We start from the raw sequence: 12,596 nt of genomic DNA, 5'->3' as shown, positions 1-12,596 counted from the left end.
AAAGGGAGGAGGCTGGCGCTAGAGATGCCCCCGGGGCATCTGGACACGAGGCTTCAGGCCCGCGGGTGGCCCGTCCGGGAAAGAGGTGTCCTGAGTGCGGGGGACGGGCCCACACGGAGCCCACTCTGGTCCCGGATCCCCCGAGGCGGGGCAGGAGGGACGTGGGGCGCCTGTGACTCGTCACGTCGGCCCCTCAGCGGGCTTCCGGCCCAAACCCAGACCACACCACTTCCTTCTGGCTCTCACGACCACAAGCGGCAAGAAACCAAGCGACGCGCGCACTCCGGACGGAGTCCCTACACCTCCAGGACACGGCGAGCGGGGCGGGAGCGGGCGTCACCCCGAGCGCCCGGCTCACCACCCGTCACAAGCCAGGCCCGGCGCCGTGGTGCCACCAAAGCCACCTGCGGATCTGGAGCTCGACGCACACGCACACGGGCTCGCCCGCTGCGGCCCCGACCGCGAGCCGGTGCCTTTGTCACCGGTTAACTGGCTTTGAGAGACTCCGCGAGAGACCAGCTCCAAACGGGCATACGCCAAACTTCCGCATCCCGGGGAAGCAAGCGGGTAACCTGGGGTCCCCCCGCCTATTCTGGTTTTCGGATTGTCGGCAACACACGAGCATCAAATCTCTCTAGGCCGTAAGCGGTTTCTCGTAAGCAGAGGGAGCCTGGACGGACGAGTGAGAGATTTCGTGCCTCGAGGCGCACATCAAATGTCACGGGGAGATACACCCCACCCGGGGCCCAGACGTGCGGGTGACAACCTCCGGAGCCCCCACCCCCACCCACCCCGAAGAGGGGCTCCAGTCGGGTGACCGTCAGGGAACACGAGCTCCCAGCTGCTTCCACAGAGCGTAAGCAGGCGCAACCTCCAGCCAGGGCAGGAAAAGAGCGGGAAGACAGTGACGAAGGTCACGGCCAGCGGCCCTTCAGTGCACAGGTGAAGCCTGATCGGGAGCTGAATCGGGTCACAGCAGCAAAAGCAGGGCGGCTTGGGTGACGGCCCGGCGGGGTGCTCCAGCGAGGGGACGCCGGACACACGGGTGGGGCTTTTCAGTAAAGAAAGCACACGAGGTTTAAGAAGCTCAGGAAAGGGAAGCAGAAATGCAGTGCTAAGCGTTACTTACTTACCACGTGTATTTTATTTGAAAAGCGTTTCTTTTATTTGCCAGCACTAGAAACAAATTTTTGACGCCGTGGGTTTAAGAAAAAAAAAAAACCCTAGGAAAACATCGATGGGATGGGTGTCTCACAAGGAAAATAAAGACTCGTGAATTTGCTGAAAAATCTTAGACGCCAGATGAAAAAGAAGAAACGTATTCTGTCGGTGGCTGTGCTTTAAGCTCCCACGCCGTTTCCCAAGTGTGGTTTTCACACATGGTAACACGGGCGTGTTTCTGTTGCGTTACTGCCTTTTGGCAGATGAACTAACGTAGTATCGGTGTTGTTTTCAGATGCGACTGAACGTGGCCAGGGTACAGCGGGGGAGAATGTTGCTAATGGCGACAGCCAGAAGCAGGACGGATGTACCGGCGGACTCAGGGGGGTGAAAAAAATGACACAAAACGGAGCTCGGGATCCGTCCCCAAACATCCACGCGGGGGCCACCGGACCCAGGATCCATCATACTAAGTTACGTTACGGGAGCGAAGTAAATTTGGCCCGGTCAGAAAAACGAACGGTCGCGATCATCCAAATCACGAAACCGTAACCCGCAACGACGGGAGTGCCACACGCTCCCCGTCAGTGCGCCCAGCAGGGACACGTCGTCCTGGCCGAGGCACAGGAAAAGGGGCGCCGGATTAGAGATCGCCGGACTTCAAAACAAAAAGAAAACAAAATACTGCTGTTCCGGAAACAAACCCGGGTCTGGTTTCCGTCTCTAGTGCACTGGCAGATAAAAGCGGGCCAGGAGGCGCCCTCCCACTCAGCGTCCGCGGCACCCGCTTTGCTGGCCACGCAGACTCACGTCGGTGATGGTGTTCAGGGCGGTGTCCGCGCCGATGCTGAAATCGGAGCCCGGCACGTTGTTGGACACGGTGGCGGGGACCATGACCATGGGGACACAGAGCTCCTCGAACTTGTCCCGGGCAGCTGACAGTTCCAGCAGTCCCAGGTAGGCCTGTCAGGCGTGCGGTTGTGGGGAAGGAGGGAGGGGAGCAGAGGGGCCGTTAAAAAACACCAGAAGGCGTTCGCGTCACCGGGGACCAGCAGTTCTGTGAGCGCAAAGGAGCCCAGAGGTCAGCGTCACGCAGAAGAGACACCGAGTCTCCTGTTCGCAAGGGTCTCGTTACTCGAGGCCCTCACGTTTTCTTTAAGGCAAACGGAAAGCTCATCGGTCGAACGAAAGAAACATGAAGGTCTGCGGTCCGACGCGCGATCAGAAATGACGCGGCCACGTGACTGCCCTGCTCCCTGACGGCCATCAGGCCTCGGATTCGAGAGACGCCGTCACTTCTGCAGACTGCAGATGCGTGAGGCTCACCGACAAGGTGCCCCCCCCGTGGGGAGCCCAGCTCTGGCTCCCCCATCCAGCTGCTCCGTGGGAGCCGGGGAAGCGTCCCACGGCAGCACGACGACTACCCAGTGGCAGCTGGGCCCGGGGGACCACCCCCCCCCCCCCACGGCCCTGTGCTTGCCGCAAGCCTCCCCCCTCCAACCGACGGCCCTGACGAGCCCGCAGGTGCACAGAGACAAGGACGTACCTCAAATCCACCAATGATCAACAGCGCGTTGATGCTGTGGGTCCGCATCTGCTCGGCGATCGCCTCCAGGGACTTCCCGGGCAGCGTCCTACAAACAGTGCAGTCACACGTGAGGCCAGACGGACCTCGCGCAGCGGACGGACCCCGCCGGCACCCCCACCCCGCTCCCCGGGCCGGGCCCCGCGGCTGGACGGCAGAGCCGGGAAATCAAGTCTCCCGGGAGCGTTGTTTAAAAAAGGAGAAGGGGCGCCTGGGTGGCTCAGTCGGTTGGGCGTCCGACTTCGGCTCAGGTCGTGATCTCGCGGTCCGTGAGTTCGAGCCCCGCGTCGGGCTCTGTGCTGACAGCTCGGAGCCTGGAGCTGCTTCGGATGCCGTGTCTCCCTCTCTCTCTGCCCCTCCCCCGTCACTCTCTGTCTCTATCTCTTTCTCTGTCTCTGTCTCTCTGTCTCAAAAATAACCATTAAAGGGGCGCCTGGGTGGCTCAGTCGGTTAAGCGTCCGACTTGGGCTCAGGTCATGATCTCGCGGTCTGTGGGTTCGAGCCCCGCGTCGGGCTCTGTGCTGACGGCTCGAGCCTGGAGCCTGTTTCGGATTCTCTGTCTCCCTCTCTCTGACCCTCCCCTGTTCATGCTCTCTCTCAGTCTCAAAAATAAATAAATGTTAAAAAAAAAAAAATTAAAAAAAAAAAGGAGGAAAAAAAAAAGGGAAAGAAACGCCCATCGTCCAGTAGTTGGGCCTCAAAAGAACCCCAGTGCCTCATCAGAAAACAACAACGCGCCCCAAAAGCTCGTGAGCGTTCACAGGAATTGTTTGAACAGAAGCTTCCTGTTTCCGAGTCCGGTGCCAACAGCTCGCCCGACCTGATCTCCGCTCACGTCCACACGCGTCCACACCTGCTGGTCTTCTCCTGTCCTACCTCCTGGTTCGAGCCCCACGGCCCACGCGTGGAACCAGACAAAGCACCGCCGGCCACCCCGCGCCCCTCTCTTCCCTTTGTGCCGACTTCGCGTAACGTTCACCCTTCCGGGACGCTTACGGGGACCCTCAGGGCAAACCCTCGTGATGTCAGCGACAAGGTCGCCCCGTGTCTACAGTGAGCTCAGCCCAGAGCCATGGCTGGGGCTGGAGAAGCAGACACGAGCGGGTGTCGCAGGAGCTCGGGAGGGGCTCAGGGCTGGGGGGGCAGGCGCCCGCCTCCGAACGGAACTTTGCCGCCCAGATGGCTCGACGGCCAGCAAGCCGCTTCGGAGAAGCAGTGAGCTCGCGAGCGGCTGGGTACGTGGGCACCCGCCACGCTGGGGAGGCTCACTGGAGGCAAAACCGCTCCCAAGTCATCTGCCTCGGCTCTGGTCTGGGGCCCAGCCGTGGGCTCCCCGAAACGTGACCCGGGTCCCTCGTGGGGTGGGCTGGGGCATGGATTCCTTCACAGCAAGGGCAAAGCAGCAGCTTCTGGGGTGTCGGCTGAGCGTCTGACTCTCGATTTCAGCTCAGGTCGTGATCCCAGGGTCGTGGGATCGAGCCCCGTGTCGGGGTCAGTGCCCAGCGCGGATTCCGCTTGGGATTCTCTCTCTCTCCCTCTGCCCCTCCCCCGCTCACGCGCTCTCACCCTCTCTCTCAAAACAAATAAGTAAATTAAAAAAAAAAAGCCAAAAAACCAAAAGCAGTAGGTTCTGCACCAGCTGCTCTGGCAGAATGTGAGCTTTCTCCTCCCAAAGAGCAGGTCAGAGTCCAGACGGAGAAATTACCGTTTGGTCCCAAGAATGGAGCCTCCTTGGCCGGTCCAGCCTCCGACATCCGCCCAGCCGATCTCCTTTATCTGATGCGCAAACACAGAGTCAGACGGCAGAAGGGACAGAGGACGGGGTAGCTTTGAGGCCGGCTCCCAGGCCTGGAGCCTCCAGCGGGCCGCTCGTCCCGAAGGGCCCGCGCACCCCTCGGAAGCCGCTCCCGTCGCGACACCGAGCAAGTCACGTGCGTCCTGGGGTGAACCTGGAACCCAGGCCGCCAGGGCCCCGCCCTCCCGCCGCGGGCTCCAGAGCCACACTCCGCGGGCCACACTCTACCCATGGGAACTAAGGAGCGATGGATATTGTTGTTTTTCTAAATTGATGTAACTTCTTTAACTAAAAACTGACAGGCATCTAAGGAACCCAGCTGAGGCCCGCCGGGCACGGCCTCCCTGGCCAGCTCTCCCCTCCCTCCCTCAGAGGGGAGCCCGTCACGCCCACGTCCTCAAAGACCCCAGCACACAGCCGTCTGCTCCCTGGACGCCTCCCCCAGGGCGTCCGGTAGACACACGCCTCCCACGAAACCACTTGCCACTCGGGCCACAAATGGAGTCATTCTGGCTTCCTTCTCTCATACCTGTGTCCATTCCGGGGGTGAAGCCCATTGGCCCTGCCTTCAAAACGCAGCCGGTGCTGCAGACGGCTCGCCCACTCCACCCCTGCCAGACGGGACAACCGCCCTGGCTCGGCACCTCCCCCTGCATCATCTCCCCCTGCCTCAGCACCTCCCCCTGCGTCATCTCCCCCTGCCTCACCACCTCCCCCTGCATCATCTCCCCCTGACTCAGCACCTCCCCCTGCATCATCTCCCCCTGCCTCAGCACCTCCCCCTGCCTCAGCACCTCCCCCTGCATCATCTCCCCCACCTCAGCACCGCCCCCCGCCTCAGCACCTCCCCCTGCCTCACCATCTCTCCCTGCCTCAGCACCTCCCCCTACAGGATCATCTCCCCCTACCTCACCATCTCCCCCTGCCTCACCATCTCCCCCTACCTCATCATCTTCCCCTGCCTCAGCACCTCCCCCTGCATCATCTCCCCCTGGCTCAGCACCTCATTCTGCCTCACCATCTCCCCTGCCTCACCATCTCCCCCTGCCTCAGCACCTCCCCCTGCATCACCTCCCCCTGCATCACCTCCCCCTGCCTCAGCACCTCCCCCTGCCTCAGCACCTCCCCCTGCATCATCTCCCCCTGCCTCAGCACCTCATTCTGCCTCACCATCTCCCCTGCCTCACCATCTCCCCCTGCCTCAGCACCTCCCCCTGCCTCAGCACCTCCCCCTGCATCATCTCTCCCTGCCTCAGCACCTCCCCCTGCAGGATCATCTCTCCCTGCCTCACCATCTCCCCCTACCTCAGCACCTCCCCCTGCCTCAGCACCTCCCCCTGCATCATCTCCCCCTACCTCAGCATCTCCCCCTGCAGGACCATCTCCCCCTGGCTCATAGCAGAAGCCCCAGCTCATCTCCCTGGTTCTGCGCCTGCTTTTGGTCAGAGACCCTCAGCATGCGCTCACACAACCCTGCTCAAAGCCCTGTCTGCTCCCGGCACAAGCCCAACTCTATAATCACCTACGAGCCACCTGCCCCCCGGCCGCCTGCACCTCCCGACTCTGCTGCTGCGGCCGCGTCCTCTGTCTGTGGTCTGAGTCCCCGCGGCTGACCCCTCCTCTGTGGGTCTGAGCAGCGACCACGCCCTGTGAACCATCTGTTCCCTCAACGTCCTCTCCCTCCTGAAGGCGCAACCCTGCCGAGCGAGGCTTTGCCTTGTCCCTAGCTGGATGCCCCCCGGAAGAACTCCGCGCACTGTTATCATTAAATAACGGGGGGAACAGACGCTGCCCTGCAAGATACGCTGGGTTACGGGGGGGGGGGGGGGGGGGGGGGGGGGGGGGGGGAGCCTGCAGCCTCCCCGCTATCTGAGCTTCTGAGTCGTGTGACCTCGATCAAGTGAGCAAAATGGTGCTGACATGGCCGCTTTGCTGCGAGATTTAAGTGGGTTAACGTGCGGATCCCGTAGGATCAGGGAGTGTATACAGCAAGCACTCAAGAAGCGCCCGCTCTCTCCGGCAAGGCTTTCGTTCGGGTGCTTGCCGTTCTTGAGCACTGGGCCTGCAGCATCCCCCACGTGGACAGCCTCAGGCCAGCGTCCACAGGCCCCACGGGCGTCACTGCCGACTGTCCCCTGAGAAAACCGGGCAGTGCGTTCCTTGACGAGCGCCACGTGGCCTCGGACGTGCGCCTCAGGGCGGATCTGGGCCCCGCGTTCGTCACATGACACAGCCCCAGGTTTCAAGCCTTGGAAGGGAGGCCCCGTTCCCCACGATGCCCCCCGGGACTCACCTGGCCCTTGGCGAAGCCCTCGAAGCCGTCGTAGATGGCAAACATCTTGTGCCCTTCGGAGATGCCCACGCGCACGGCCGAGCGCACGGCCGCGTTCATCCCGGCGGCGGGGGCGCCCACGTTGATGACTGCCACGTTGCAGTTGCTCTGCAAGACAGCGGAGGGCTCGCACGCGGGGGGCTCACAGCGGGCACGCCGCCCGGGAGCCCAGGACGCCAGGGTCCGCAGGGGACACGGGGGGGCCTCACGGGAGCGACCCGCGGCGGCACCCACCTTGGGGATCCGGTCATCTGGCATCTTGATGGCGAGCCGCTTGTAGGTGTTCAGATTGCTCTCGAAGCTCCTGGAAGGAGAGGCCGCCGTCGGGGCCAAGGTCAGGGCGCGAGGGGCCGGTCACCCCACCTCCCGGGCCCTGGCGCGTCCAGTTACGTAGGAGGCACGTCGTGTCCGCGGCCAAGGAACCAGGCCTCTCACACGCTCGGGTTTCTTTCTCAAGATGCCAGCCCCGTGCCACGTCCTGTCCTAACCTCGCCAAGTCCTCAGCAACCCCAGCAGCCGGGACACAGGCAGCAAACTGCTCCCGCCGCTCCCCATCAAGGCCTGCAGGCGGCAGAACGCTGCCCGAGGCCGGGCTCGGCCTGACTTCCTCGGCTGGGAAGGAGCACCGCCCTGGAGCACGGCTGAGCACCGCTGAGGAGCGAGGGCCCCAGGAGAGCAGCGCCCTCGGGAGAGTCACCTTCCGCGGAGTCGCACGGCGTCCTTAAATCTCCTCTCGTCCATGGCCTTCTGCACGTCCTGGGTCTTCAAACCAGTCAGAAAGGAAGAAGGAACACGTCAAGACCCCGACACCGGGTCCTTCCCTCCCCGCCCTGCGCTCCGTCCGACCTTCCAGGCCGGCAGCCCGGGGTCAGCGAGGCTGCACCTGCGCCTGCCCGGCTGCGAGGGCCGAGCCCAGGCTGCCGTGATAAAGCAATGCCGGGGCCACAGACCCTGGGGCCCCAGGGACAGCAGCACAGCCGGGGCGAGGTGGAGTTCGCACACGGCCTTGTGGGCAACCCCCCGTTCGGGGGGGGGGGGGGGGGGCCACCCGGGGAGGGAGCAGGGGCGGGCAGCCCGGGGAGCACCACTCACACCGCCTCGGCCCTTTCAGCCCGAGGACCTCAGGCAAGTTATTCACGCCTCTGAACTCCATTCCCTCATCTGTTCCCTGAGAAAAATAGCCCAACTTCCAAAATTATCTGGGTTGTAGGAACGTGCGGGACCCTGGGGACAGTGCCTGACAGACACCGGGTGCACACACACGCACGTGCAGCCAGGCACTCGTATACACATGTGCACACACACGCAGCCATCCACACTCACACACACAGGAACACGCACACGCAGTCGTGCCCACTTGCACACACAGAAACGTGCACACACAGCTGTGCATACTTGCACACAGACACATACACACACGTGAACACACGCAGCCGCACACACTTGCACATACAGAAACATGCACAAGCAGCCACGCACACTTACGCAGAAACATGCACACATAGCCACGCACAGGTGCACTAGCAGAAGCATGCACACACATGCACACATGTAGCCACGCACACTTGCACAGAAACATGCATACACGTACACACGTAGCCATGCACACTTGCACACACACAGCCATGCGCACACAAACACGCACACATACACACACAGCCATGCACACTTGCACACAGAAACATGCACACGCAGTCGTGCCCACTTGCACACCCAGAAACATGCACACACAGCTGTGCATACTTGCACACATAGAAACACGCACACACGTGAACACACACGCAGCCGCACACGCACATACAGAAACATGCACAAGCAGCCATGCACACTTACACAGAAACATGCACACACATGCACACACGTAGCTGTGCACACTTGCACACACACAGCCATGCACACACAAACACGCACACATACACACAGAGTCGTGCCCACTTGCACACCCAGAAACATGCACACACAGCTGTGCATACTTGCACACACAGAAACACGCACACACGTGAACACACACGCAGCCGCACACACTTGCACATACAGAAACATGCACAAGCAGCCATGCACAGTTATACAGAAACACGCACACACGTGAACACACACGCAGCCGCACACACTTGCACATACAGAAACATGCACAAGCAGCCATGCACAGTTACACAGAAACATGCACACGCATGCACATACGTAGCCGCGCACACTTTCACAGAAACATGCATACACGTACACACACGTAGCCATGCACACTTGCACACACACAGCCATGCACACACAGAAACACACACATACACAGCCGTGCGCACTTACACACAGAAACACACACACGCAGTCGTGACCACTTGCACACACAGAAACGTGCGTACACAGAAACATGCACACACGTGAACACACGCAGCTGCACACACTTGCACATACAGAAACATGCACACTTACACAGAAACATGCACACGTAGCCACGCACAGGTGCACAGCCAGAAACATGCACACAATATACACGTGTAGCCGTGCACAAACACGCAGCTGTGCACACATACACATACATGCATGCACACACTGCCATGCACACTTGCACACACAGAAACATGCACACACATACACACACGTAGCCATGCACACTTGCACACACATTTATTCACTCCAAAGCCTTCTGGCAATTACGTTTCTACGGCCACTTGCAACAAGTCCAAGACTGAATTGCTTCATCACCTCTCTGCACAGGTTATAAAGTACAAACGCTTCAGAGCCACCGGGAAGGCCAAATAAAAGGACAGTAACAAACAGGCCTCGGAAAAGACAAGACACTGACAACATCTGATGCAGCTCGCTGCCGCCTCACGTAGTGCCCAATGGCCTCGAAAACCCCAGCCCGCTTTGCTGCGTGCGGGGGCCCCACCCCTGGGGCCCGAAGGAGGCCGGTGCACCCCAGGATGTCACCCCAGCTAGCCATTCCAGCGCCACGTCTCAGATGGGAATGTCCTCGGGGACAGAGGGCAGGGGCAGCTGCCATCGGAGGGGCTCCGCCCCGTCCACCGCACCCCGTGAAGCCCCCCCCGGATGCCTCACGGACCCGCGTCCCGACACATCTCGTCTTGTTGGCAGAAACGGGTGATGAGCACACGCTCCTTCCCGACAGACGGAGCTCGTCTTTGGGGAGGTTCCGCTGCGCGCTGCCTCCCTCCTGGTGTCACCGAGCCCCTGCCTCCCCCACAGGGCAGCGGCCGGCGTCCCGGGCCAACTCACCATCTGCACACACTCCAGCAGGGGCAGGCGGACGGCCTGGTTCCCGCTCAGCGACACCACGCAGGCCGGGGTCTCTGGGGTGGCCTGGAGAAGGGCGACCACGGCCTCCACCCCCATGCGACTGGCCTGCAAGTGACAATCGCGAAGGTCAAAGGCAAGGTCGCGGGTCCAGGCAGCACGTCCACCAGCTCCGGGGAGGCACGACCGTGAGCAGACACACCCGTGAGCAGAGGCCTGGCCCGTGTTCAGCCGGACCCAGCGTGCCCCCGTCCCCCCGTCCCCCTGGCATGGGTCCTGATGAGCTCCTTACGGTCTATCCTATCACGTTTAACCCACCGCCAATGGGGACATTTCGACGAGATTTCGACCCCACTAGGAGGTGGCTGGCGGGGGGCCCTGAAGGGGGCTCCGAGGTGCAAAAAGCAACCAGACCGATACCCACGAGTCTGGACTGGCCTCTGCTGACCCTGGGGCCTGCGTCTAGAAATCTGCATGCGTCCCCCTCCCCCTCAGCACCCCGTGTTTGGGGGTCCCCCAGCGTCTGGGTGACGGGGGACCGAGTGGGTCTCCAGGACGAGCCACGGGCTCCGCAGGCAGGGACGCTCTTCACCGGATGGCCACCGGATGGCTCTGTGAGCGTCGGACTTCCCGGTAACACGTTCCGTCTTGCTCGTGGGGGGAGGCGCCCCACGACGTCTATCCTCACTCACCAAAATCCTGTCAAAGGCCGAAGGAGTCCCGCCTCTCTGCACGTGTCCAAGGATGGTCACCCGCGTGTCGTACCCCAGCTGCGTGACCACAAGCTGTGGGAAACAGAGCGACACAGGACGTCATCTCGTGCTCTGTGCCGGGGCTGGGGACTCGGGAGTCCTTTCCTCGGACCTACGCGGGGGAGACTTCCAGTGTCTAAAGTTCGCTTCCTAGAGGAACGTTTAGGTGAATGGTGAGTTGAGATCAGGGCACATCGTTACTAATACCTTCTGGAAATGCAGACATTTCCCCGCCCCCAGTCACCGTAAGTCTGCACAGCTGTAAACGAAAAGCACAGCGTGGACGCCATGGTCAGCCACGGGGTCCCCCCAGGGCGGCCCCACGTGAGCGTCGCCGGGCCGGGCTGCCATCCACACTCACCCCACTTACTCCTGTACCAGCAACGGGCCAGGCCAGGTGGCGCCTGTGGTCCTTCCTGCTCTCGTATCCCATGATTCAATCTCAACTTTGATTAAGCGGGAAAAGGAAAGTCTCTGATCTTATTGATTACTTCTTGTCCACAATGGCAGATAACTTTCCCAGACAGATCCCCCTGTTCTAATACTCAGCTGCACGGCTGGTCTGGGAAGGAACGAAAGGCAGGACAGAGAAACCAGTTCGCGAAGGCAGCCGGTAACGTCCTTTGCCCTGATGGACAGCTTCAACCGGAGGCTGCCTGCCCGTCTGTCTGTCTCCCCCGCGTTCTGTCCAGACATGAGCCATCGCCGGCCTAACGGGAGAGCCGGCCCATCCCTCCCGTCCGGGGTCCTTGTGACAAGCCAGCGCCCTCGGGCGAGCCCTGCTGCAACAAGGCTGCCCTGGAGGCCGGACGCAGCACGGGCGTGAACCCAACAAGGCAATCTTGTTTGTGAGAACACTGGGGCCCGACCCCTGTCGCTGGCGGGCAGCTGGAGCCCGGAGCCGGGACCCCCCGTCCCTGTCCCTCCCCTGCTGCGTTTCAACCGTCAGGGCGGCTCCCAGGCCTCTGGGGATATTGAGGACAGTACGCGGGAGCCGCGGAGTCTCCTGCCGTTAAAAGTTATGAGTCATTACCAAAACATTTTTAAACATCAGGAAGAACAAAAAATGTTTTCATGATAATAACACAACGTTCCAAACGCGAACCCCACCAGCCTTGTTAAAATCCCCCACTTCTAGGCTGGCGCCTGAGAATTACGAAACCAGACACACTCACCTCCTTGATTTGCTCAGAGGTAATGGGTTTATTTTGGGTGTCGATGGCGCCTTCCGCCACAATGATGATATTCAGTCTTTTCTTCCGGGCACGGTTCTAGGAAAACAGGACACCAAAATCGTTTTTAACAAGAGACAAACCCAGGGCCCTTTGCCCCAAACGCACTGGCCTCTTTCCAGGTAGAGATCTTCACCCAAGTTTGCACACGGGTCACCGACTACCGCGGGCGGGTGAAGGCGCTCTGGGCGAGGGGGGTCGGGGTGGGGGGAGGCTGGTCACCCTGGACACAGGCCAGCATCCAGGTGACCCCAGGCTGGGGACCACGCTCGTTTGCCATCTGGTCCCAGAAGGCGGTGAGCTCAGCCATGGGCCCCAGCGACGCGTCTATACCGCAAACCAGGCTTCTGATCTCCTCCTGAAGCCAGAGCCTCCCACCCACTCACTGTGAACCTGGCAGGGAATTCCTGCCCCTGCAAAGGGAGCACGGAGCCCCAGGCCTGGGCGGGCAGGGGGAGCACAGAGCCCCAGTCTTGTGCAGGGGTGG

General features: G+C 61.3%; 1 protein-coding gene across 3 annotated transcripts in view; it reads right to left on the bottom strand.

Annotated features, from left to right (window-relative positions):
• The window catches only part of LOC122223808 (phosphofructokinase, platelet), a 54,978-nt gene that overhangs the window by 11,034 nt on the left and 31,348 nt on the right, over positions 1 to 12,596 (bottom strand). For 2 of the 3 annotated variants that reach the window (XM_042944746.1, XM_042944747.1), the window contains exons 8-15: positions 12,053 to 12,148; positions 10,818 to 10,910; positions 10,108 to 10,233; positions 7,571 to 7,635; positions 7,108 to 7,177; positions 6,835 to 6,981; positions 4,452 to 4,522; positions 2,708 to 2,795 (exon numbers count right to left, since the gene is read on the bottom strand). In XM_042944746.1, the coding sequence (XP_042800680.1) occupies positions 2,708 to 2,795; positions 4,452 to 4,522; positions 6,835 to 6,981; positions 7,108 to 7,177; positions 7,571 to 7,635; positions 10,108 to 10,233; positions 10,818 to 10,910; positions 12,053 to 12,148 (756 nt within the window). Of the gene's footprint in view, positions 1 to 1,971; positions 2,125 to 2,707; positions 2,796 to 4,451; positions 4,523 to 6,834; positions 6,982 to 7,107; positions 7,178 to 7,570; positions 7,636 to 10,107; positions 10,234 to 10,817; positions 10,911 to 12,052; positions 12,149 to 12,596 lie in introns of all 3 variants that reach the window. The other variant, XM_042944745.1, reaches the window with a different exon arrangement.

Source organism: Panthera leo, chromosome B4 (genome assembly GCF_018350215.1).
Source record: "Panthera leo isolate Ple1 chromosome B4, P.leo_Ple1_pat1.1, whole genome shotgun sequence".
NCBI lineage: Eukaryota > Metazoa > Chordata > Mammalia > Carnivora > Felidae > Panthera > Panthera leo.
Note: the sequence above shows the minus strand (reverse complement) of the source record. Positions and strands in the feature narration are given on the sequence as shown.